At 42.6% G+C, this 27100-nt stretch overlaps 1 protein-coding gene across 1 annotated transcript in view; it reads left to right on the top strand.

The window, feature by feature from the left end:
• LOC310904512 (uncharacterized protein) overlaps positions 1-27100 on the top strand; it is a 411654-nt gene that overhangs the window by 112607 nt on the left and 271947 nt on the right. The window contains exons 8-10 of the mRNA XM_083849364.1: positions 1086-1191; positions 7398-7480; positions 8241-8373. Of these exons, the coding sequence (XP_083705490.1) occupies positions 1086-1191; positions 7398-7480; positions 8241-8373 (322 nt within the window). The remainder of the gene's footprint in view (positions 1-1085; positions 1192-7397; positions 7481-8240; positions 8374-27100) is intronic.

Genomic DNA, 27100 nt, shown 5'->3' with positions numbered 1-27100 from the left:
ATCTTTTCTGAATGCAGGCTTTACCCGCCTTACCTGAGAGCACAGCACGCCGTGGGCCTGTGTCTCGGGAGACTGAACGCTCCGGAAGATGGGGCTTGGGAATTCACTACCAGAGAGCAAAGCCCTGGCACGATCTGAAATCTCTGGGTGCTTCCTATCAGTAAAAGTGCAATCCATGAGGGAGTGTTTGACCTGCTAAGGCAAAGACCACGTCTGAGGAAGGGCTGGTACCTGCATTTGACCTCTCTTCAACTTAATAGCTGGCAGATACTGTGACTTGAAGAAAACTGAGTTAGTTCTGCCTTGGTAGAGAAGGTCTAAGGTCTTTTCTTCCAGAGTTCGTTTATTCTCTGGCTTTGAGGAAGCCCAGATGTATTGATTTGCAAGGCATGCTGTAGAATATTATCTGTGCAAGCATTTCTAGGAGGGAAAGATTAAGACTTACAGGACTGCAGACAGGTACTTTTTTTTTTTTTTTCCCTTGCAGCTCTAAAGTATGCTTGCCTTTATAGGAAGTGGCCATAGGAAGTTTGTTATTTCATAGATCTGATTTTTAACATCTTATAGTGCCATGGTTTAAGTGATGCAGGACATTTTTAAAAATAAAATAATGAAAATGGTAAATAATTTTAAGTATCAGGAGATATTGCAGTCCTCTCCTCCAAAATATTACATCTTAAAAGAGGAAAAAATTATTTGTAATTCTGTGCTGCATTTTTGCTCCTGTGGTCTTTTAGTGAGGTGTATTTGGTTTTGAATATGCCTTTGAGGACTGTTGCATGGTAAGAGAGTATAATCAAATCACTTAAAGGGTTGATATGGCTTTTTCTATGGATTATCTGGCTGTGGCTGTAATAACTTTTTTTTCCTTTTTTTTCCGCTGGCAAATCAGTGCTGTATGCTGCCATGAAATGCCTGCACACTTAAACTTTATTGCAAATTTAAATTACTTACATTATTTTGTTGGACAGTAATTCCCTGAAGCATTATAAACTGAATCATTAATTACTGTTTCTAATGTGCATGATCCATTGGAAAACATTAAACAACACTCACAGTTTCCTTTATTATTATTGCTCTTTCAGTCCCTCAGGCAACAGATCAGATGGAAACTCCTGGGCAATCTCATACTGACGTTCTGTGCTTCTGACATAGATGGCTGTGGGCTGCAGATGTTCACAGGAGCATATGGTATCTGCATACTGTCTTCTGGAGTTATTATGAAATATACTGTTTTGGAGGGGAAAGATAATCTGATCATAAATATTAATCAGTGCAGCTGTAGTTTGAATGACTGTAAAAGTGTCATAATGGAATTCCATACTTTTCCTGTTTTCATTCACTGATGTATTTTTCCCATACTACTTTACAAGTAAAAATCAGTTTTTTCAAATAGCTCTTTAGTAAACTTACATATTATCTAAAAACAAGCTGTGTTTTTTTTCCTTGACACAAACATCTGAACTAAGATGCATTGTACAAGCAAAACACAGTTTTTATCAAAAGATTTAAACCAGTGGCTTGCCCAGCAAAAACTGCTATCTCGTTTTTCTCCAGAATAATGGTAATTACACAACTGCAGAGTTGGCGATTCTACATCTCTTGTCTCTGAGCTTCAGTAACACTAGGGCTTCAGTAAACCCTAGCAGTCTCGCTGTTAAGCCAAGGGTGGAAGTTGTTGAATATGACTGTCTGCAACTGTCTCTGTTTTTTCCTAAAAATTAATGTTTCAAGTAAGTTTATTTCCAGTATCTCAGGAAGATTTGTTGGAACAAAGCTATTTCTTACTAGGCCTCTTAGAGTGGCTTTGTAAAGCTTGCATATGTGTTTCTTTCTACTTAAGGTCCATAGATGTCAAATGTGAGCATCTGCAGAGGCAGAGTCATATGCTTCGTGCATCATGTCATAGTAGCCTCTGTTTGGCTCGGCAATGGCTAGCTTATAGTTAACGTCTAGTTTCTGGCTGAGCCCATTTCGTTTGTTTGTGAGATAAAAGAATGAAACTGGCACTGACTATCCATCTTGGTCGTTGCACGTTCGGTGGAGATCAGTTGTCTACAGAACTCATTTCTCCGTTTGGTTTTGCTTGTAGAGGGCTTCCTGGCTGCTGCAATGTAGCTTTTTTTTTTTTTTAATTAAAAACAACAACAACAAAAACTAAGGCTTATAGCTTGGGATACTTAAGAAGGCTAGGCGAGGATTTGATTCCTTCAGAGCAGTTGCTTGAATTCTCTAAATACTCTCATTTTGATTTTTGATTTTAATTTGTGGCATTAATTTATGGCTCTGTATGCCTGCTACTAGAGAATTGTCTGCATGTTCTCCTGTGACAAAATAAGCATTGGCTGTTGTGTTGTAATTATGCTGCATGATGGCAGAGGATTTGATTGCTGTCTTATAATGAGGGTGGTAAAAACGCGTATGAGGACCTAGTTCATTCTCATATTTTTTTAGAAGCTGCCCTTCAGAATGTTTTCTTTCTTTTGGCCTTTTTTTTAAGGAAAGTGTTAAGTGTTTCATTATTCTGGGCACACTTGCTGTGAGGTGATTAGGAGAGATTTTAATGCTATGTCCTTGAAGGACCTCCTGTACTTTCTTAACCCATAAAGTAAGTGTCAATAACTTTTACAGGAAAATCTTCAGAAAATAGTCGGACATATGTGGCAGTGACCTCAGATTAACCTGTATGAATTCACAGCAGAAATAGGGTTACAACAAGAGCAGGGTCTGTTAGTGCCTGTCACACAGTAATGTAGGTATGGGACCTCTAGCACTGGACCTCAAGTTTTCCAAGTACTGCCTTAAACCTCTTATTTAAAGAAAGTAAAACAGGAAGACTGCGTATCTAAGAATCTGTGAGCTTTTTAATTTGTGCAGGTAAGAATCTGATGGCATTTTGATTCACTTCAAAAGCTTTACCATTGTATAAGCAAATCAGTATCAGAACCAAATGCTTCTCTGAGAGGAGCCCAAGTGATTCCCTGGATCTTGCAGTGCCATTAATTTTATATTGTCTGTAGCTGTTGAAGTCAAATGCAGTAATACTCACATAATGGGGTGGAGAGCTTGGCCCTCGGAACACCTGTAGTGAAATGGGGATGGTTTCCCTAAAACTATTTATATGCTTGGTGGCCCTGACTTTATCAACCAGAAGCTATTGATATCATGTGGTTGGTTATTAGACTTCTACATGTTTGTACGAGTCAGAATTGCGATGCATGAATGATGGACCAAGTACTTTAGCCATTATGAAACTGTACTTTACATTTAACAAAGCACAAATATGTTTATCACATCCCTTCCTGGGAGAACTTAGTTCAATTTAATGGGATTCATCAAAGCTGAACATAGCTCAGTAGGCTCCATTAGCCGCTTCCTCAGTCAGAGGGGCTCCCTTTCAGTGAATCTGAGGGACTGGGCCTGACGAAGGAGCTCTGCGTCTAGTGGCTTGTGAGCTTCTCGCTGTACTTCTGCTTATTTTTTTATAATATTCCTCCTTTGTTATTTATGTTCTTTGAATTTGACCTCATCCTTTCTTTCTAAATGCTAATAAGGCAATGATTGATGTAGTCCAGCCCAGGCCAATGTGCTCACCTTTGTTGTTACTGTTGATTAGCAGAGAGAGGGGAAATGTGTTTTGGTATGAATATACTGAATATTTTAAGTCTTTTCAATTTCTGCATTGTCTTGCATGGTTTTTTTTTTTTGTATTCTATGGAGAGCTGTGAAAGATCAGGTATTAAATTGTCTACTGTAGTAGCATTAGAAGCACTGTCAGAATACTGACCACATGCATCCTTCATCACAGGGGGACCCTAGGTTCGTATTTGGGCACCAAAAAGTTTCTCTGTGGGGAAAAAAAAGAGTTAATGATCTCCCAGGGTTTTCTGATTTGCCTTTTAGAGTAATTAAACATAAAACCTGTGCAAATCCCTTCTCTCACCCTAGAATCTATACTTGATTTTAGCAGTGAAAGTGAATTTGAAAGGTAGGTAGAGTTTTCCATTAATGACTTTAAACAATAACTTGGTAAGTGTGACAGAATACTGAAATGCTAAATATTTGAAGGGCAATAGTCCTAACTACTTCCCTATTAGAATTCTACTGCTTAAATTGTAAAAGGCCCTCCCTGTGATTACTAAGGCTATTACTCGATTAGTTGGAGAGCAATGCAATTGGTTCAATGCAGATATTCTATGAATAAAAACTTCCCCTGTGGACTTCTCATTTCTCTGGTGAATTTTATAGCGGACTCCAAGCTGCTTAGTGGAGAGGAACTTAGTGGAGCTTTTCAGGTGGAGTTCTAATTTCAAGGGTCTCGCACTGCCATGAGTGCAGGTTCCTGTAATGAAAATCCTGCAAATCTCACCCCCAAGGCAGTTTCAGGGAAAACTGGTTATATCAGCTCATCTGTTGGACTCTGAAGGTTCATCAGAGTGAGAAATAAAATCAAAGTTCTGATCCAAAATTGAGTTGTTAGCTGAAATTACCAGTTTTCAACTGGTGTTCCCATAAGAACAACATGGAGTATATTAAATTTATTCATAAACAATCATCTTTGGGGTTGGATGAGGGAGAAGAAAAATGGTTAAAACTGTAATATTTTTCATGAATCTTTCAGGTGTGCTCCATGGTTAAAGATTCCTAGGCAGCTAACTCTGAAAACTGCTAACCATGTGTACAAGAAAAAATGTTGTTCTGATGAGTGGTGGTGGAACATGTGAGGAACATAGACAAGAAAGAAAAGATCAACAGTTGAATATACTTTTAAAAAATCTTGTAAGTTTCCCACAGTGAGATATCTTGATTAACCTGTGTCGTTGTGATGATGAGCGTAGATTTTGCAAAAGCACCTTGGGATATCTTTGAAATGGAGAAGAAGAACCTAGTAGCTTAACAAAGTTTCCTAATAGACTCTTTCCTGTCAGTTCAAAGCACATTCTGTAGAGTCACATAGCATAGCAGGTCTTCCCTGATGCTCTTGGACTTTCCTCTCAGATAGTTTTGTTTTACTGAAAATACTTAGAGTAGCTTCAGGAACTTGATGTTTTAGTGTATTCAGCTTTTCAGTACATATCAGGAATGCAGTTTCTTAACTTAGGTAATATTTTTCTCAGTAAGTAACTCACAACCAGTTTGTATTTCCATTGGCTAGGGAAGCAGTTGTAGCAGGAGGACACTTGTAGTGGGGATCACAGAGCAAAGCAAGTAGTGAATTCCAGTTTGATAAAGGATGTCTCAGAGATGTGTGGAAATCCTTTGCACAATTCTAGGCTCTTACAGCTAATTGCATGTGGTTACCTTTGAGGAAAAGATTTGATCTTACATTCAACTCATTGTGAACTTTGTTGGCGGTGGAAGGGGAAGGAAATATCAAGATTATGTTTTGTTATTCCTTTGTTTTTAGCGTTTCACGTAGTGGAGTGAGATAAAGCATAGGAGAGGTAAATGAACCCATCAAATTTGCAAATGAAACTCAATGCAGAGCAACTCGATGTAAGAGCACAAGCCATCTTCTTGAGTGAGAAAATACCTGGAATGGTAACTTGCTTTTTGTCTCTAGCTATATTGGTGAATTGTCATTAGGAATGAAAATGGCCCAGTGTAACTGCTAGATTCATTTAAGCTCATAATTAAAGCCCTTGTAGTTTGAGGTTGAACAGGCACACACATCTACAGGCATTCTGTAACTGTAATTTATAATGTTCTTTTCATTTTACTAATCTATATACCTTTCTATCACAGTTATCTGCCATTATGGATGTTCCTATTTTGCACATATTCTGAGTGATCAGAGATGATATAACAGATCTATGGTAGCTTGCACCATTCCAAAAATATCTCTAACCTAGCTGTTTTAATAAAAAATATTAATAATTATAATTACCTTCTGCATTTGGAAAATGTTTCTAATTGACAGCAGGAGCATGGAAGCTTCAGGAATTTCTGTAGATGAGAATCTGCTGAGCCTCTTACATGTATTAACATCTAAAAATAAAACTACTTGATGACCTACTTGCTAATATTAAAAAAAAAAATAATAAAAAAATAGGTGGCTAGATCATACCAGTATGTAGTCAAAATCTGGTGGTATTTTTGAAACATCTGATTTGTAGATCAGTAAAGGAAAAGGATGGTTTTCAATATTTTTGGAGGAAGAATTGCAAGTTATTGAATGTCTCTGTACTTTAGGTATGATAAATATGTGGGTTTTCTTTAACCATATTTATACACATACACATGTATATTAAATGGATTAGGGTGGCGTATTTTTAAAAAATGGAAAAAAAATTTCTAAGCAGAAGAGAGAGATTGGAGTTTTCTGGATGCTCATAGCAACTTAGAAGCTGTGGAATAATTGCCTGAGATGACTTAGAAGTTAAGCTTATATTCACATTTTTAAGAAAAGGTACACAACATTGAAGAAGCTTATAGAGTGGAGCATAGCTACGTTCCGTAGAAGTTCCCTAGGCCTCCAACCTTAGATGTTGACCACTCTGGGGGAACTTGGTGTGCTGGCTCTAAGAGGAACAGCACGGAGTGTGGAGCGGAGTGGAGACACCGCAGCTAGGCTCTGTGACAAGATGGGGACTCGACTGTTCTTGTGCACACCGAGACCAATAAGCTGCACATTTGCTACCCCGAGCCAATGACCTGTCATGTTTTTGACAAAACGCTCTACTCTACTTAACCTCTGCTCATTATAATATCATTATAATACCAAACCACACCTCCATCCCAAAAACTACCCATCCCCAAGGTGTTGACCACCCCTCTAAACGAAAGCGAGAAAACTTTTACCAATTGTAACCAAGATATGCCTGACTAGAGTCACTCAAGCTCCACCCAAAAGATAGAAAATAAGAGAAATTGGCTTAAGAGAGAGGGGATGTTAGGGAAGATGCCATCACAAAGGATACCTTCTGACTTCTGGGATCAGTTAATGGGCTGAGCCTCTCTTCCACACCCCCACCCGCCTTGGGATGCCATGGGGTAAGATTTGACCACTTGGTTATGCCAAGTGCCCCCCTGGGAAACTTAGAAATCTCCACAGTGTTGCTTTATACCTTTTAATGCATTTATAGCCAGGCAGTGTTACTCATACTTTTGGTATTTGAATGTGCTTTGCAGACAGTGAATTTATCACTGGCAATCCAAAGAACCTGTGTACCTGTTGCTGTAATACATTGCACTAGATTGCATTGAACCTAGCTGTGGTAGTTCTCACTGAACACAACCAAACTCTTTAAGTGTGGCCGTGGTAGTTCACGGAACGTGACTAGAGTGAGGGTGTATTATGTTATTTGTGAATCCGTAAGTGTGATAGTTCAGTACCCTGACCGGACTTATAACGGCTAATTGGGCATCACTCCCAATTTCTTTAACTTTTAATGCAGCAGAAGCCAGCATTCACAGGCATGTTCATCGCACTCTGGAGTGTGGAAGGAGCTTGGGCTGTAGCCAAGTGGACTTTGGTGAGGTACTCTTAAGTTTGTTGCCTGTTCTTGCTTTTCCTTTTTGGCTTGCCATGAAAAGAGCTATTGCATGATGTGCGGAACTGCAGTTGTTTCAATGCATTGAGGAACTTATCCAGAGCCCAGGGAAATCACAAACAGTGATGGACAAGCTCCCCTGAGACATTAACCACCCTGGGAGTGGATTTCACTGTTCAGCCTTTCATCTGGCTGTCTTCCCAGTGATGTGAAAGGGAGTTTTGTCTGAATTAGGACTGGTGAGTGCCGGGGGATTTCTCTCTGCTCCAGAACAAGAATGTTTTGTGCGCCTGTTGAAATTGCTCACTGTTGGCAGCCTAACGTACGTTTTACATTCTTCCAAACCACAAATCCAGATCAGGGAAGGGCTAAAGGGATATGAAGTCCAGGAGAACATTGCCGACAAGACAGGGTGAGTAGTTAAGTATCAGTGGAGTTCCTTAGCTAACTTTTTCCTATCACGAGTTTAGTAAAAAAGAAAAAAAAAAGTACTCTCCCTTGTTGAGACAGAGCCACAGACACCAGTGAATTAAGAGCCTAAACCACAAGCAAAGGGTCTGACCAAAGCGACCTGATCAGGTAGGGCCAGTTCCAGTGTCAGCAGGTCAGGGAAGTGCACCAGCTGTTGCTGCTGCCAGGGAGTCCATGCACAAGAGTTACAGAGAAATATCTGTACCCTCTGAGACCTGTGACAGTGAAAGCTTGCATGGATTTTAATTCTGCTCCTTTTTATTCTATTGCTTTAAGGTACCCAAAACAGGAAATCAGCAGCACTACTGTTTACAAGGAGGAGTTGAATTGGTGTGGTGGGAAAGTTCACTGCAGGACAGATTCTCCTTAAGTGGACTCCTGAGAAGCTTTTGTTCTACTTATGGGACAGGTACAGTTAATTACATGTCACTGTTGTAAGGTCTCAGAGCTACTTTATGGGTTAGAAGACAGATTTTCACATATTTACCCATATAGTTAGATATATGACAGTTTGGCTGTTGAAAAGGCTTAAACCAGTTAGTATGGATAATTTTCAGAAAATTTAGTTGTTACAGTAAAGACACAGTGGGTTTGAATGGTTATCTGAGACTTGTTCTTAATCTGTAGAGTTTGCTGCAAAGTAGTTGTTTCAGAATGTTACAAGAATGAGCTTTTCTGTTAGATTTGTTTGTATACTGCCCACAGACAGATTTGTAGAGCTGTAGGAAGATGGAAGATCTCTAGAATGTTTTCATTTTCCAGGCTCTTGATTATGGAAGTCATGGACAAGGTGGTGAGTTGGCCAGCTGAGTTCATTAAGAGTTGAATTTTCAGTGGAAGTCAGAGGGGATTTAGGGTTCCGAAGCCTATTTTGGTAAATTCCAAATCAGTAGGTAAAAGTATCAGAACTGGTAGCTACTGTGTGTCCCTGCCTCATTTCTAAAACCTTTTTATGCTACATAAGATGTGTAAAATTCCAAGTTCAGTAAAATATTTAAGTACGTACTAAAATCAATCCTGTTAAATCCAGCAACTAAACCAGTGTGAGTTTTGAGCATTAACATATTTTGCTATTAACATATGCTTAATTTCTTCATGATATAAGCTTTTAATTCTTTTAAAGGTTTGGTTGGGCTCAAGGACAGCACTTTGTTCCAGATTGTTTTATCTGTATGGGCTTGGTCTTCTGCCTATGCTATTCTAGAGCCTCAGGAAAACTGTCCGCCTGCCCAGAAGGCATTTTGCATGCTCTGGTGCAAATTCCACCATGTAGTAGCTGCTGTATGAATGTGCCTTAGCAGTGAGAAAAACACATCTATGCTTTTCTTTTTGGTGGAAATGCTGGAACAAGAAGGCCACAAAACTGGCTCTATGAAGAAATGGGAGGGCTTTAAACATGCTCATAAGCCTCCTATGAGTATGCATGTGGAAATTACTGAAAAGCTAAACTGGTGGGCAATGACAGAGGTATCACAATGATGACAATCAGTGTCATGAGGCCCAGCCCATTTACCAATAAGATGAATGTCAATAATTTAAATGACATTTAGTAATGTACAAATACACAGTTCAGCCAGAAACAACTCCTGACATCCCAGTGATGCTCTGGAGTCCATTCCCCTGAATGTGGCCAGTTTGGATCACAGGATCCCTGTCTGTTCTCAGCTGGTAGTGCTCGTGCTCTGGGGTACTGGCCTTCAAGCCATGTTTTAGTCTGTGTTAAAGAAGTAAGGACATAAATAAAAGCTGCTGAAAAGCTTGCTTCTCCTGAATTATTTGCTAGGTCTGATTTTAAAAATGAATGTTTCACTTACCAATGTTCCCTCAGGTAAATGCTGCTTCCAGCTTTCTCATCTTGTATGTTTGGGGTGTTGTGTTATATCCCTAAGCCAATTTGTTCAAGGCTGCTTCTTCAGCCTTCTTGTCTGATTTCAGACAATTTTGCCTGATTCTGTAGTTGTTGGCATGAAAACCTCTGATCATTTTGAATATTTTAATCTGTTACAAAGTATGATAAACAATGGAAATCTCACCTAAGGTGGGGTGGGGGGTGTGAAGGATGAACCCATAAAGTCAGCCTCTTCATCTTCTAAGCTGATTTTATTACTGCTGTAATAGGAGCAATTTCTCTTAAAAGGCTTTTGTCAGACAACAGTTACTGTAGATTACAGCCACATAAGAAACAATCTTGGTCAAACACAAATCAGGAATTGCAGGATCATTTGCTAAAAGTTTCCTTCCACTGAAAATGATCAGATTTTAGTCCAATGAGCAATAAAGAGAATTAATTGTCACAGGTGGTGCAACTGTATTAACTGATGTTCTTGAAAAGAGCAAAAAGCTTTTCTGGAGGATTTGTATAAACGAATATCATCAGCCACGTTTTAAAATCAGGCGTATTTTAAAAAGCAGATTTTCCCCTGATTCTGTCCTATTACCCTCCAAAAACTGACCTCAGTTGAACTGGCATGGTTGTTCCATATTTTCAGCCTGTGTTCTAGAAGTCCAACTGGAGTGATTCACTTGCATAAAGCACAGTAGGGATAATACAGAGCTTAGTGTGCAGTGTGAGCTTATCCAATAGATGTCATTACACAAAATGGGAGCTGTCTAAAGATTTTGTCAACTGCAGCCCGCTGTCTTCAGAGTGAAGGTTAGGGGGGTGTAACTTGCAGTTTTAATATTGAAATTTCTCAGTAGAGTTACAGAGCTATTAAGCTTTTGTTTGTGAAAGTTACATGCCTCTCTGACTGTTGCTCAGGATTTGCGTATTTAATTCCCTGTCATTCTTTTTCTTATGTGACTGTTCTGTCCAGTGACGTCTTAACTTTCTGTCTACAGTCTGTCCTATACAATACAGGATGACCAAACTTCAGTAATAGAGAAGCCACATTCCAAAACTGCAGTACAGTAAGGAGTCTCCCCCTTAACCCACCCCTAAATTTTCCCAAGCAAGGGGGCCATCCTGATTTTCCTGTTTTTTTACTTAGAGATCTTTCTTTACTCCTTGTTTTCTGAAAACTGCCTTTGCTTCTGTATCTCTACACTCACAAATCCCCAGTCAATCCCTGTCTCTCTTCCTGCTGTATTTCCTGTTCTTTTACCCTCTTTCTTTGTTACCCTGACATCACTGAGCTCCAAGCACGCCAGCGTTAGTGTTAGCTTTAGCAGGGTATAGCAGTTTCCAGACTTGGCCTGGGAGTCAGATCTGCTCTCTGCACTGTGGGCAATGACTTGCACATTCGCAGCGCTGCAGTCTCTTTTGCCTGCAGTGATTCCTTGCTCCATCATCCTTTGCAGACTGCTAGGCAGCAGGGGCTGCAGAGGAGGTGCAAGTGGTTTGGGGGTTTAGCTGATGCTGGGAGCGTTGTATGTACTCCAGATTGAGTGCTGGACCTCAGCCAAGCATCATGTTCCCTCCTCATCACAGGATGTGGTACACCAGAGCCACATCAAGGAAGAAGACAGAGCTGTGGAGTATACCACTGAGAGAATTGTTATTTACACAGCTTGAAAGCTGCATGTACGTTACAGATCAGAGGTTGGCCACCCAGTTACAGAAGTTTTCATTCCACAGGCTGTCCCAGGTGACATGGTTACTACTGATTTTACTATTGTTCCAAAATATATATATAGCTTCTTATTTGTTGCACTTAGTTAAAATTAAAGCAACAATGGAATTTCTCAAGGTCAGGTAAGATCTAGTCACAGTTTCTGTAACACTGACAATATTTATTTGGATAGCTTAGGCTAGGGGTTACAGAGGATCAAAAAAGTTTGGCATCTGCAGGGGCATGCACTGAAATGCAGTAGGACCTTAATGCTGAGTTCCCTAAGAGACTCTGAAATTCTCAGCAACGTGAAGTCGTGTTGAATGGTCATCTTTGGTACAACCCAAATGATATGAAGGCTTTGTTTTAGCTCTGATTAGACAAACTGAAGGTGGCAAGAGATTTAAGTACTGCTGGTAATATACTGCCTGTATTAAGGCATGCCATAAAAATGGACCTCGTACAGTCTGGCCTTGTGGTTGCATGCGGGGTAGCTACAAACTTCAGGAAGTGATTTCTGAATGTCATGCTCAGCAAGCTCCTTTTGCGATGCTAGAGCTCAAGTTATCAGTCAGTGATATAGTCCAATTGCCTGAACAGTTGAAAGTGCTTTAAAATAACTTCAAAAATGTATAAATATAGTTTTCTGACATTTGGACTTAAATAAGAGCTCCCTTGCGTGACAAGTTTCATTCTGGAGTGAATTTTTCTGCTGAGTTATAAACCCCTGGAGTAGTGGTTTCTAATAAAAGCACTGACAGACCCTTAATGATAGCAGCACGAATAGTGCTGCTATAATAAAGAGAAAAAGAGAATCATCAGGTTGGCGGTTTTTTGTTTTGTTTAGTTTGGTTTTTAATATATAGTAGGCTTTTGAAGAGGATCTGATGCTGATGATATTCACGGGGTAGGTAGTGCTAGAGTTATAAAATTGTTGACAAATATATGATCTTTATACAGAACACCAAAACCCAAAATATTTTCATTTGGCAATTCAAAAACTGCCAATGACAAAGGACCTGGTGAACATTAAGTCTTTAAATTATTTATTATGAACACCATATCTCACAAAAAAAAAAAAGCATAAGCAATATTAGAAAGCATCTGAGTGGAAAAAACGATTATTTTTTTTATTTAGTGCCTGCATTGCATGGCATTTTTCATGTTAGTTATCTGCAGCACTACACGTTGTTGGGAGAAACTGTTTTTTTTGTGTTGAAAAGTCATTTACAGAGCAAGATACTAATCTTATGGAAATGAGATGAAATGGCATTCATCAGGCCTAGGCAAATATGTCAAAGGGGTTTTGATCCCGTTCAGACTTTCTGGGTTTTGGACTGACTGAGCAGCACCTTCTGAGGCAGCGGCAGCCATGGGGCAGGTGGAGGTGGCTGGGCCAGGCCTGTTGCGGGCAAGCTGCCTGGGCCTGCACTGCGGGGAGACTGCTTCCATGCTCCTTCTCGCTTCCGCGCTGCCACTCTGTGTTTGCAGGCTGTAGTGTAAGGCAAGAAGAGAGTTTCAAATCTTGCACTGCTCTCTTTAGTGACCAGTGATGAGACCTGAGGGAATGGTGTCAAGCTGTGACGGGAGTTTCAGGCTGGATATAAGGAAAGGAGAACCTGCAGGAGAATCTGGATAGGCTGGAGCGATGGGCTGAGGCCAACTGTATGAGGTTCAACAAGGCCAAGTGCCGGGTCCTGCACCTGGGGCACAACAACCCCAAGCAGAGCTACAGGCTGGGAGATGAGTGGTTGGAAAGCTGCCTGGCGGAGAAGGACCTGGGAGTACTGGTTGATAGTCGGCTGAATATGAGCCAGCAGTGTGCCCAGGTGGCCAAGAAGGCCAACAGCATCCTGGCCTGCATAAGAAGCAGTGTGGCCAGCAGGTCTAGGGAAGTGATTGTCCCCCTGTACTCAGCTCTGGCGAGGCCGCACCTCGAGTACTGTGTTCAGTTTTGGGCCCCTCGCTACAAGAAGGACATGGAGGTGCTCGAGAGAGTCCAGAGAAGGGCAACGAAGCTGGTGAGGGGTCTGGAGAACAAGTCTTACGAGGAGCAGCTGAGGGAGCTGGGGTTGTTCAGCCTGGGGAAGAGGAGGCTCAGGGGCGACCTTTTCGCACTCTACAGGTACCTTAAAGGAGGCTGTAGCGAGGTGGGGGTTGGTCTGTTCTCCCATGTGCCTGGTGACCAGATGAGGGGGAATGGGCTGAAGTTGCGCCAGGGAAGGTTTAGGTTGGATGTTAGGAAGAACTTCTTTACTGAAAGGGTTGTTAGGCATTGGACTGGGCTGCCCAGGGAGGTGGTTGAGTCACCATCCCTGGAGGTCTTTAAAAGACGTTTAGATGTAGCGCTTAGTGATATGGTTTAGTGGGGGACCTGTTAGAGTTAGGTCAGAGGTTGGACTGGGTGATCTTGGAGGTCTCTTCCAACCTAGATGATTCTGTGATTCTGTGAAAAGGTTCTTCACTGAGAGTGTTGTTGCACACTGGAACAGGCTCCCCAGGGACATAATCACGGCACCGAGTCTGTCAGCGTTTAAGAGATGTTTAGACTGTGCTCTTAGTTATGTGGTCTGATTTTTTTGGTGGACCTGTGTGGTACCAGGAGTTGTACTCGATGATCCTTGTGGGTCCCTTCCAACTCGGGATATTCTATGATTCTATGATAGGGAGTATGTGATAGGGTGAGATTGTCTGTTTATATTGCATTATTGTGCTTGTGCTTTGACCAATGCTTTACAGCAAGCCTGGGGTGGGATATTTTGAAGAGGGATTTGTGAAATACAGTTAAGAAACATTGATTTTCAGTGTCTAGCACAACTGAAATTCATATTAATCTCATTATGCAGTCCCAATCGGTATTTTGGAATATAATTATTTGTCCTCGTTGTTCGATTTGTTTGAGGCTTCAACTAAGGTGTATGAAAAATTAATTATCCATATGCATCAGTACCTGACTTCTTTCACTCTTGTACAAATCAAACTATTATGACAAGCAGACATTTCATTGCCTTTGAGAACAGTGGATCATTTCATAGCTGTAGTATTTGCCATCTTGTTAAAGATGGTGCAGGGTCTAGAGTGGAAGACAGGTGGCGAGTGGCAGAGGTCCCTTGGTTTGTTCAGCCCAGAGCAGAGCAGGCTGAGGGGAGGCCTCATGGCGGCCTGCAGCTCCTTCACGGGGGGAGCAGAGGGGCAGGCGCTGAGCTCTGCTCTCTGGGGACAGCGACAGGACCCGAGGGAACGGCCTGGGGCTGGGACAGGGGAGGGTCAGGCTGGGTGCTAGGGAAAGGTTCTTCACCCAGAGGGTGGTCGGGCACTGGGACAAGCTCCCCAGGGCAGTGGGCATGGCACCGAGTCTGACGGAGTTCAAGAAGTGTTGGACAACACTCTCAGACACAAGATCTGATTTTTGGGTGGTCCTCTGTGGTGCCAGGAGTTGGACTCGATGATCCTTGTGGGTCCGTTCCAACTTGGGACATTCTGTGACTCTAAGTTTGTGTACGAAGTCTTCCAGGAAGAGCAGCTGTGGTGCCTGCAGAGCCTGTGGCTCCCAGCCCCACAGCTGGGACGCAGTGTGGCTCTGAGGGGATAGGCTCGTGAGAGGCTCTCCCTCTCTGAGCTGCGTGCTCAGAGTCTCCAGGCACTTCAGCAGCTTTCCTCCGCAGGGTGTTGGAGATGGGCAGCTCCAGCTGTACAGAGTCCCGTGGCAGCTGTGGGTGCCTCCCTCTCTGTTGCAGGACTGGGATGACAGCCAAGGTTGTGCTGAACATGTGGAGGAAGAGGCAGAAGGGCATGTTTTCAGAGTGGCAGGAAAGGGAGAGGTGGTGAAGATGGGAGAAGCGCAGCGGTCACATGTTGAAAGGCAGGCAGTTGGCTGGGCCGTGGGTGCGAGGAGTGTGTAGAAGGCACTGCAGGCAGCGGCAGCTAAATCTTGGGGAGAGGCTACTGGCTATGGGGCACTTTATCATTGTACCCTTAAGAGTTAGCTACAGCACTCAAGCTTGATTCTGTGACATATTCTGTGAAGCCCATAGCAATGATTAGGCTTGCCTGGACCTTTTTGTTATGAAAATTGATAGAAGGCAGACCGGTGTTTTAGTGGTTGAAATGACATACTGAAGACAGGCGTGGGAGAAGAGCCTCTTGCTCCTTCTGGATGAGATGTAACTGCTCAGTGAAGCTGTAAATGTCTACAACTTTGTCTTAAATTATGGCATAACATCTTTTTGGGTGCTCATTTTTGAATGCTTCAAAATCAGCCTGAACTTAACTTTTATTTTAATAAATTTGCCATTTGTCCTGGGTACCTGAACAGCAGAACTTACACAATCAGACCTGCTTGTTCTCTTTGCCTAGGCAGATGTGTGTGTCTAAGCAACATAGAATCTGGATGTCTCACAAGTATATAAAATGAAAATTCGTTGTTTTCTCTGACTACTCCCACTCTTAAAGAACTTTTGGCACTGTTCAGTGTATTTCTTAGGTATTTTCTGACAAAGGAGCATTGTCCAAGCAATGCATTCAGGCAGGTAATGACCTGTGTAACTGCTACAACTTCTAATACATTCCCAGAATCCAAGACTTACTTGGTTTAGCGATCCTGATCCTCATGATAATCTCCTGTCTGCCTTCTTGTCTTCTGCCTTGCTATTTGCTGGTTAGCACAAGTACCGCAAGTAGCTGTAGTTTAAAAAAAAAAAAAAAAAGAGCCAAGTGCTCAGTGCATGTGAAGGTTAGCTATATATTGGTTTCCAGCCAGGTTGGTAGCTGAAAGTCATTATTAATGTTCAGAGTAGACAGCTTCCTGCAATGAAAATAAAGAACACGTTTTTTAATGTGCAAAATCAACCTTATTTTAATTACACCAGCACTGGTTACCAATGTGGTTGAAATATAATTAATTTTAGTTTTAATATTCTCTCTGGGTATAGCAGGTCCATTCCCTTCTCTGTTCTATTCCATTGCATGATTTACCTCTAATACACCACAGAACTTGTGGGAATGTTGATTATAAAATGAGCGATCTGCAAGTCAGAGACCACAGCAAGCTGGGAAAAGTGCAGGGCTAAGTCTAGGCATACTGACTGAGGGGGGCACACATTGTTTGGGATTGCAAGGAAAATACAGAGAAACCACGCGTCCAAATATGTAGGAGCCAAGATTAATGGAGTTTAAACCTTTTTGCGTATTATAGATATCTGAATTTAAGGTCTGTTGTTGAACTCAGTTAATATATTTATTTTATTTGATGCATTAACTCTGAGCAATTTCCCACAGGGAGAGGAAAAAATAAGGCTTCAAAAACCAAGGTAAATATTTCACAAAAGTCCAAGAAATTATTTCCTAATATCCTTTTAAGCTACCCTTTTCCCAGTTTCTTCAGGCCTACTATAAATTTACATGAACTACAGTGATTTGGGTGCCTTTTTTGTTGTTGTTGTTATTTGCTTGTTTTCAATTTAGTATATGCTTGTTTGGCAGCGCAGCCAATAACTCAATAATTCCAGCCAAATTAATGTACTTTGTCTGTAAACGTAATATAATCTTCTTTGTTACCTCTGTCCTGTGAAATACGTTTATGCTGAAATGCCCCTGACCTATATTTCTTCTCTGGCATGATTCTCAAGCGTATGCAAATGGTAGCACAACAGGGGGACAGATACTAGACAGTCATAGACTATCCTGAATTGGAAGAGCCAGACATCTTAAAGTAGTCAATTCAGGATAATTTACCTTAGCAAACTGCTCCTCGTAAATCACATATTTGGAACCCACTGAAAATGTTAATGCAGTAAAGTTTCCCTTTGAAAAGTCTGTTGATCAGCTTTCACTTGATTAACTCATACCAAGTTTTAGAGGTAAGGCACGCCCTCTTACACCTAGCTTGCACCTAAATAACAACAAAAGCTGCTTCTGAACTTTTTAGAAGTATGATAGGAGTCTGTCCCAGCAAAGCAGAAGAACCAAAAACTGGGAAAGGCCAAAGTTAAAGACATTCTTTACTGTGTCTCATTATGTGCGTGCTTTGCAGTGGAGCCTGTAATTGCATGAACACGCAGTCAATCCCTAGTGCGATAAGGTTGATGCAATTTAATACAAGTACTCAAACATAGCTTTGTTCCTGAAATCTTGCATGTCTGTTGCTTTAATTGCTACAATTACAGAGCTGATAGGGAAAGAACATCAGTTTTTCATAAGAAGGTAACATCAAACACATTTGGTGAACTCTGCTCAGCAAATTTCTATTTCTGAAAACACTCCTCTGTGTGGATTTGTCCTAGTCCTTTGCAGGACTTGCATCTAATATAGCACAAAATTTCATATCGGACCAATCTCTGAGGTAGTTATATGCAGAGTATTTCAAGTTGAGAACACACAAATGATCTCCAAAAAGTGAGAAACTAATTAAAACAAAAAGTAGGTGCTCACCACGTGTTTGCAATTGAGACTACAAATGGGTTAGAATATTTCAGGATCAAATTCTGGTCCGTGATACGGAATGTGACTGTGAAAGCAGCAGCTGTGTAACAGAGAGGGGAATTGCCCCTTGGAAAGGTAACATGGAAACTGGTGTAACTGATAGGCTGATAACAGCTTTTTTCTGTAGTCTAATCTTGCAGTTCTCTACTCATGTGAGTGGCAGAAGAAGGTATGTTCTGACTCAGATATCTTGAAAACCGATTTCTTGATGCTTATCATCACTTGCATGAGCGTGACCTTGAACTAGTCAGCTAAGTTCAGTTCCCTGTGTCATTCTTCAGTTCCCTAATTGCTGATAAAGGGCAGGAAGGAACTATATCTATTACCAGCCACTGCACTGGAGATTGCTGGTTGTCCAAAATGCAGTTTAGATCCCTCCATTTCCAGTGGTATCTGGGTATGCAAGCAGTGTTTCTAGCTGTTCCAAGTATTCGGCAATACCCATCCTTCTAGAATATGACATTCACGGGAAGGTGGCAACTCCAACTCTGGGGTTTTCTGCCAGCCTGATTTCCCACAGGTGGCATATGCCAGGGTTTAAAGTCATCTTATGCAGATTTCAACCAGTGTGGAGGTTGTACCCTGCACTCAGTGAATTTATTAATACTAAATTTTATAGCCCAGTCAGTCTGCTTCACAATGCTCTTCCACAGTTGTCCACCGTGAGCCTTTATTTGCCACACAGAACACTTACCTTCTGGAACATCTGTGAAAATTTGGAAGGACCTGGATATCAGCATAAATCCTTTGGGTTTTTAAGTGATCTCCCTCCCACAAAAAACAATCATTTCCTACTCTGCTTTCTGTGTTTTGATCAATTATTTATCTATGTGATACCCTTGTTCTGATTATATGGCTGCTTAGTTTCCTTAAAAGCTGCTGCTGGGGAATCTTGCTGGATTCTTTTGGGAAGTCCAACCGTACCAGAGGAGCTTGACTTCCCCTGTCTTACAGACTCTTCCAGGGGATTTCAGTAGGTCTGAATCTTGTTTTCCCTTTATGAAGCTATTTATTTTTTCCCAAAAAAGGTTACATTTGCTCATATGTCTCAAGTTGATTTCTTTACAGCAGCTTCTATTTATTTTCCTTGGAGAGTCATCAGGCTTATTGGTCTACAGTTCCCTTGGTTTCTCCAGGTACCACATTACTGCTTCCAGCTCTGGGGTGACCTTGATCAAGAAGCTATATATCACAGCTGAGTCTGAGCCATTTCATCCTTTGGTTCTTTCAGAACTCCTGCCTTAATATCCTCTTGTCTGATGATTTGTTGGTGTTCACTTCCTCTGTCAGCCTTACAGCCTCTTTTACTCACAATTCAATCTCAGAAAGATCCTGAGCCCCCGTAAATATGGTTCTGGTCTGGGAACTTCTGATGCTTGCAGCTGTTCCATCATATGTCTGCCATTGACAGGTAAGCAATCGCGGCCCTGGTCAATACTTGCAGGTTTAATATTGGATGCTTCTGCAGTTCCCCTGGGAGCTGTATGTGATGTAATGGAACTGACAATCATCTGAGTAAGCTGCTCCTTTCTGACCTAGATTTGGTCACAGTCCTATACATGTGCTGCATTATATAAACGAAGCACGCTCACATCTCTCTGTGGGTATAAGAGGTGTAAGCATAAAACCTCATGTGAACAGATGCTTAGAATATACAATTCAGCCTTTGATAACCTCCTGTTACTATTAACCTGTGGCAACGTTTTTTTTGGTAAAACTTGGCCATAACTTCAAGTGACTCAAAAAACATACAAACAAACCACAAAAACCCACACCACAAAAACCCACAAATTAAATCAATTCATGGAGCTGGTAGAGACTTGATTTACAGTTCTGCATCTTTCATAATGGGTTATTTCGTGGGCGCAGAAAAATATACCGTGTCTCTTTGAATCTTTCATGTGTGAATAGTGTTTAAATAATTGATAAACCCATCCTTTATTGTTGACTTATTATTTTTTCCATGTTTTTACCTTACATCGAAAGAAGTAACATTAATCAGAAGTTTAAAGTTTAAGTCATCAGCTCTTCCTAAAGGCTCAGCAGAAACGAAAAGAAACAGATAGTTTTCTAGCAGGAGAGAAAGGGTTCCCTGAACACTGGCAAATTACTGGATCTTGGCCATATAGGGAAGGAGGACATCCTGGATCAGGGATCACCAGTACCTGAATGAGTAGAATGACATAATCCTGCTTTATAATAATCTAAAAAGGCAGTTGTGGGGGTACAATTATTTCATATCCAGAGAAATTTGCATGAGAGGAACTGAATCCTGGAAGGTTTCTTATCAGTACCAGAGGAAGAAGAGGGTGTGATGGAGGTTTATCTGCAGTCTAATGAAAGGAGGGAAAAAAAGGGTTAAATCAACAGAAAACGTAGATGTGTTGAATTTAAGCCAGTAAAGGATTTTTTTAGAGGGCTGGTAGAAGGCTCTGTACTCTGGACATGGATCTCCTCATGCTTTTTGTTTACTTCATAACATGTGACTACTCACTCCAGGGGCTGAGTTGAGGCCTCCCCCAGCTCTTCACAATATTAGGATGACACCAGGGACTTGTATGTCAGAGTATGAAAACATATGACCAAAACAATTGTGCCATCAAAACTCCTTAACAGGAGATTTGGGGGAACTTTGTTACGGCATGCCCTGTTAGGAAGTGACTTTGCTATCATGGTTACAAAGGGCAGTTTAGTTGGGGTGCTTGTAGTGCACGAGGTGAGGAGCTCAGAACTGGAGTTTGTGAGCAACAAAATGCTCCTTACACTCCTCCATGCAGGGAATAGTACACTGTAAAAGAAAACTGTACAAAGGTGCTAAAGAAGAGTGCAGGATCCCTTCCCACATTTTATCTGTGAGTACTTGTATCAGCACTTCCCAGGGGAAAAATAAATCATCTTTACAAGAGGGGGAAGGGCACTGTACTAAAACCTGTGCTCATCAGAGTAGCCATGAGCTTTGTTGGCTTTGCTGACCCATTACAAGTCAAAATAGTTCCTGAGTTGTCCAGAGCAAGCTGGACTTGAATCTGGTTATATTTTTCTAGATATAGCTGAATGCAAATGCTAATGGAATTGGGAGAGCATTTGTTAAAAAAGTATCTGGCAGATCTTGTTCCTCAAATGAAAGGATTTGGATTACACTTAATCCAAGTGATCCTGTTCTCAGATTCTTATTCTGTCTGCTCTTGTATCACGTTTTCACAGGACTCCCCAGACTTTCTTGTGCTGTTTGGGATCCATGTAAATTTATGGTACTTTTTTTTTTTTAATTCATTAAATGTCATAATTCCCTCTTGTAGTTGGTTTGCTGGGCACTGATCAACCTCATGAATAGAGACGGTCTCTGAAGTGTGCTGTTACTGCAGGCAGTGCTTTATGTTTTGACTCTTGCTCTCATCAACGTTTAAAAATCTGATATGATGGTAATTGAAGCCTGGGTGCTCTCCAGCCTTTTGGTGGCTTAATCATACTTTCTGCTTTTTATGAGACTTAGTTTTGAATATCAACACCCATACTGACTGCTCACAGGCTGTAAAGGCAAGGGCAAGCCATTCTCACCTTCAGGCATTTTCCCTTTTCTCTTGTACTTACGAAGAAAAAGCATTTCTTAATCCTTTGTGTGCTGAGTTTTTCTTTGGCTATCATACAGTGGCTGAGCAGAATACAAGATCTCAGGGGACTCCATTATCTAAACATCTCTAATGAGACAATTTGAAGCTGTACAATTCTTGAATCACAGTGCACATTTTCCCTGGTCAGCTATGAATAGCCTTTCTGCCTTGTGGGGAATTTAATTCTGTCTTGAATGGTTTTATTCATATGTTTAATAATGTTGGACAGTTTGAATACATGTACTTCTCAGTCCTGCCAATAGATCTTGTTCCTTTTCTAATTTTCATTTGGATGCTCCCAACAGAGGGCAGAAAGCAAAGACAGCAAGATTTGCCTTCCCTGCAAACCTGGGTGGGTTTTGGGGCCAGATTCAGCTTTTCCATAAGCAGATGTAAATTCCTCAGACATCTCTGAATGTGGAGGCTAATTATATGTAATATGAAATATGTGGGAGACTGATATAATGCCTCCTAGCCTTCTTTTAGTGCTTTGTAAGAGCAGTCTTGTCTTTGGAAGTGGTATAATTAGACAAAATAGCAAATGGCAAGTTGGCACCACGCACATAAAGCGCTTGACAGTGCAAGTAGGCAATTAAGGGTTAGCTGCATTGCAGATGAATCAGCCTTCTCTTTTTTTCACTATGTATGATTTTTATGGAATGAAACTCTTCTCTTGGGTGAGGGTTAAGCAGAGGGGCTTAATACTTTTGTCTTTGAGGAATTCAGTGCCTAGGGCAACTAGGGAAGAAAAGTCAGAAAACACCAGTTGTACCTAGAGTCTCCAAACAGAGAACACAATCAGAAATGCTGCTGTAGCGACACAGGTGGTAAGCTTTGAATCAAACCAGTATTAATCATGGTATGGTTTCACTGTGATCATTTTCATTTAAGCCTGTGTCTGCAGTTCTCTAAGGCTTTTTGACACACAGGTGCCTGCACAGAGTTCTCTCCTTTCACACAGTAATGTTCAGCCGTGTCTCGGTTCTTTTGTGAAATTAACTCTCTGCTGCCTCTCACTCCTCCCCCCGCACTCAGCCATGGGACGGGGAATGGATCAGCTGAGTATATGCAGCTTCTTTTTACAGAGCTTACTCGCCGGGGCGATCGGCTCCGGGGCAGACGCCTTCCGCAGGGCTTTTTCTCGGCACCGAGGCCCCCCGAGGCAGCGCGGGGAGCCGCCAGGCCCCGGCAGCCCTCGCGAGGGAGGCTGAGGAGGCTGACGGGGCGCGGGCGGGGCCGGCAGCGCCTTCCGTCGGTGCCCGACAGCAGCAGCGAGGGGTACGGCTGCGGGGGGGGCGCGCGGGTGGAAGAGCTGCTCAGCCAGGTGGCCGAGCTTCGGGAGGAGGTGAGCAGGCTCAGGAGAATGAGGGAGTCAGAGAGGGAAACTGACTGGTGGAAGCACGCTCTGCCCTCCCTGAGACAGCCTCACGAGCCTGCCACAGCACAGGTGTCTCCTGCTACGCAGAAGACAAAAGTTCCCCCATCCCGCCAGGCAGTAGGCGGGGACCTAGGCCAAGGGGGGGAGTGGAAGCAGGTTTCTGCTTGGGGTGGTAGGCGAGCCCTGTCCGTGCCCACCTCACCTTCCCAGCTACCCTGATATAACAGCTATGAAGCTCTAGAACATGACAGTGAAAACAACGATGTAGACAAAAGCCTGTCCCAGTTGGAGAGGATGCCTAAGGCAAGGCAACCTACCCCCCGCATTGCTACATCTTCTGTCAAGAAAGAAAGAAGGGCTATTGTCATGGGGGGCACCCTTCTGAAAGGGACAGAGGGCCTGATATGCCGACCGGACCCAACCCACAGGGAAGTCTGTTGCCTCCCTGGGGCTCGGGTGAGAGACATTGCTAGGAAAGTCACTTGCCTGGTACGGCCCACCGACTACTACCCACTACTGTTTTTTCGGGCTGGTAATGATGAAGTAGCAAGGAGAAGTCCGAGAGCGATCAAAAGGGACTTTAGGGCTTTGGGGTGGCTAGTTAAAGGTTCAGGGGCACAGGTTGTGTTTGCCTCTGTCCTTCCGATAGGAGGGATCATTGTTGACAAGCAGACTTGTCACATTAATATGTGGCTTCGTGACTGGTGCAACCGGCAGAACTTTGGGTTTGTTGATCATGGGAAGGTCTACGTGACACCGGGCCTGCTGGCACCAGATGGGATGTGCCTCTCTCAGAGGGGGAAAAGGATTTTTGCTCAGGAGTTAGCGGGGCTGATAGATAGGGCTTCAAACTGGAGTCGAAGGGGGAAAGGGATAAAACCAGGCCCACCGGTGATAAGCTAAGGGATGGCGCACGGGAATCAGAGGGACTGTGTGCTAGTGAGGTCCTTCGGTCAGCTCCACAAGGTGCTGCATGTAGGGAGGTACATTTGAAGTGCTTCTACACAAACTCATGCAGTATGAGGAATAAAATGGATGAGCTAGAAGTCTTGGCCCTGTCCCGCAGCTACGACATCATTGGCATAAGCGAAACCTGGTGGGATGAGTCCTGTGGCTGGTGTGTCTCAATAGATGGTTACAGGCTCTTCAGGAGGGACAGGCGAGGTGGGGGGGTGGCGATGTATGTGGAGCATGGGCTGGACTGTGTGGAACTTCAAGTTGGCGATGGCAAAGTTGAGAGCCTCTGGGTAAGGATTACGGGACGAAAAAATAAAGGGGATGTCGTTGTGGGAGTCTATTACAGGCCACCTGGCCAGGATGACAACGCCGATGAGTTATTCTTTGAGGAACTAAGATATGCCTTGAGATCAACTCCCCTTGTCCTTATGGGGGACTTCAAGTTACCAGACGTCAACTGGGATTACCACACGTCCGACACGAGGAAGTCCAAGAGGTTCCTAAAGCACCTAGATGATAACTTCTTGGTGCAGGTGCTAAGGGAGCCAACTCGGAAAGGTGCCCTCCTAGATCTGTTGCTGGAGAACAGAGAGGGTCTTGTGGGGGATGTGGCAATTGGAAGCTGTCTCAGCCATAGTGACCATGAAGTGGTTGAGTTTAAAATTGTTGGTGACAGAAAGGAAACTGCCACCAAAACTTCAGCCCTGGATATGGGGAAAGCAGACTTCAGGCTGCTCAGGGAACTAGTCAGCAAGCTCCCCTGGGAAACTGCTTTTGAAGGCATTGGCGTCCATCAGTGCTGGTCAATCTTTAAGCACTGCCTCCTAAAAGCACAAGATCAAGCAATTCCAAAATTTTGGAAGTCAGGCAGGCGGGGCAGAAGGCTGGCCTGGCTGACCAGTGAACTTCTACTGGAGCTTAGGCGGAAAAAGAAAATGTGCAGCTGCTGGAAGGAGGGTTGGGCAACATGGGAGGAATACAGGAACACTGTTTGCATTTGTAGGGAGAAAGCCAAATATATAATTCTGCTACCAGAAAAACATTGTTGCTTCCATCCCGATTCAAATGATGTTTTTTTTACTGCATGGTATTATTTCCTTGCTAAGGCTGTAATTATTCTTGTGGCCTCCCTTGACCCCAGAATCTAATAAAAAGGTTGGGGAGGGAGGGTTTCTGTCATTTGTTCCACTTAAGATGAGGAATTGTTAAGGGTGACTTTGCAGTCCTATGTGTTCATACAGAATTTACAAAGGCCTGTGTTGCTGAACACAGCAGGACTCAAGAAAGCTCATTTAAAAGCTGTCATCTTTGGTGTTTCCTATGACCATGTTGCTGATGCTTGCTCTGTGTCGGTGGCTTTCTCTCTTCTGGCTTTTCTGTGCATACATTGTTTTTTTGATCATTTCCACAGCTCCTTGTCCCCTGGATGTGCTTCCCAGCATCCTTGGAAATACCTCCCTAGAATAATTAGTTCCCTTTGTTAGGGGTATGTAGCTGTTTCCTTGCTTTATATTGCCTCTTCTTTCTCTAGGCTCTTGCATGCATCAGTAGGGTTTATGCCAACCCAGCAGAGAAGTGTTCATCTGGCCTGTGTGATTGCCTGAACCCCGGAGGTGCCCCAGGACTTTGCTGTTAGGCATTTATTGCACGGAGCAGTGGGGACCTCACCTTGCAATCTTGTGTAGGCATCAAGGGCGAGGGGATCATGGAGGATATAGAGAGATTTCGCTAGCGTTTTGGGAAAGCTGCTTCCTTCCCTCTGTAAGTGGCAACCTGGCAGAAAGCCAGAACTTGTTTTATCTGAAAATACGCAAGATGCAGAGCTGGCAGATGTGAGTTAAGGCTTTTCTTCCCAGATGGTCAGATGCCTCCCCTGCAAGTCAAGCAACCACAGTGTCCAGATCCTGATCCGGGCTGGTGGAAGGACTGGTGGTTGGTGGGAGAAAGAGCTTCTGGTTGTGTGGCTTTGGAAGGAGACCAGGCAGTGATCCCGGACTGTTGAAGGTGAACGTCTGAACATGGTGAACTCATGGTAAATGTCTGTTTTCCTACATGTCTGTCTGAGTCATCTAGCTTGCCTTCTGAAGCACTGAGAATCTTTTCTCAGCTTTAAGAGTATTTCTGGATACAGAACACTTCCGAGGATCAAGCACCATATTTCTGTATTTAAGTGTGGTCAAATGGATCCCTGCACCTACCAGACTCTTCAGCAAATGAAGTTTCTGAAGGAAGGTCATATAGCTGCAATACATACACGAGTGCTGTGGGCCTGAGAAGTGGGCTTAAACGTGCTGTAGTCTGTGTCTTCATGCCGTGTGAAGAACATCTTTCTTCATTGTCACTTCACACAGAAGCACACTCCTGAGAGCTATGGAGTGCCATTAATTCTTCAGGAAACCTCACCTGACACTCTTTCACAAAGCTTGGGTGAGAAATTAAGAGTGCCCTTTGCAAATTCTTTTAAGTACCCACCATGATAAAAGGGGCTTCTGTATTGCACTCTACTTTGCCACAGACAATGGTATGATATCCTCTTGCCTTGTTTGTGAGAAGCATTTGTGTGTTGGAACAGGGATGAATTTACTGATGGAAGGAACAAGGTCGCTAATATCTCCTCTTGCCATCTGGCAGTGCTTGGGTGTTACGTGCAGCAGGGGAATAACTGGGCACTGCCAGAGTAGCCTGCAATCCCTGTCTGACTCATTATCCCATTCAATCACTGGAGTTAGGTGTTTGAGCTTTTTGCTCTGATAATTTGCAGCTCTGAGCGTAAGTGGTGGTTCTGGACACTCCTTGGTATTTCCATATATTGACTTTCCTTAAATAGCTCTGTGACTGGAGATAAAAAGAAAACTCTGGATGTTGCACTGAAGCCTTATGCTCCTTTCATTTCTGTTAATTTTCAGGCATGTTGCTGAGCCTGATATATCTGATACATTTCAGATCTGAGATAAAAAAAGAATGATTTTCCTTTGCAAATGGAATAATTTATTTTAGTGTAAAGTACGAGCTAGGAATTGGAGCCCGTTTTGAGCTAAACAAGGTCAGTTCAGCTAAATTTTACTGAATAGGAGCCAACTCCTGAAACGTTAAGGAAATCAGAAAATCTGCAGACTCTATTACTGTGAGCTGCTCTAGGTGCTTTTGGAATACAAAATC

The sequence above is a fragment of the Anser anser genome, assembly GCF_964211835.1.
Source record: "Anser anser genome assembly, chromosome: 9".
NCBI classification, from domain to species: domain Eukaryota; kingdom Metazoa; phylum Chordata; class Aves; order Anseriformes; family Anatidae; genus Anser; species Anser anser.
This window is presented reverse-complemented; position numbering and strand designations above follow the sequence as displayed.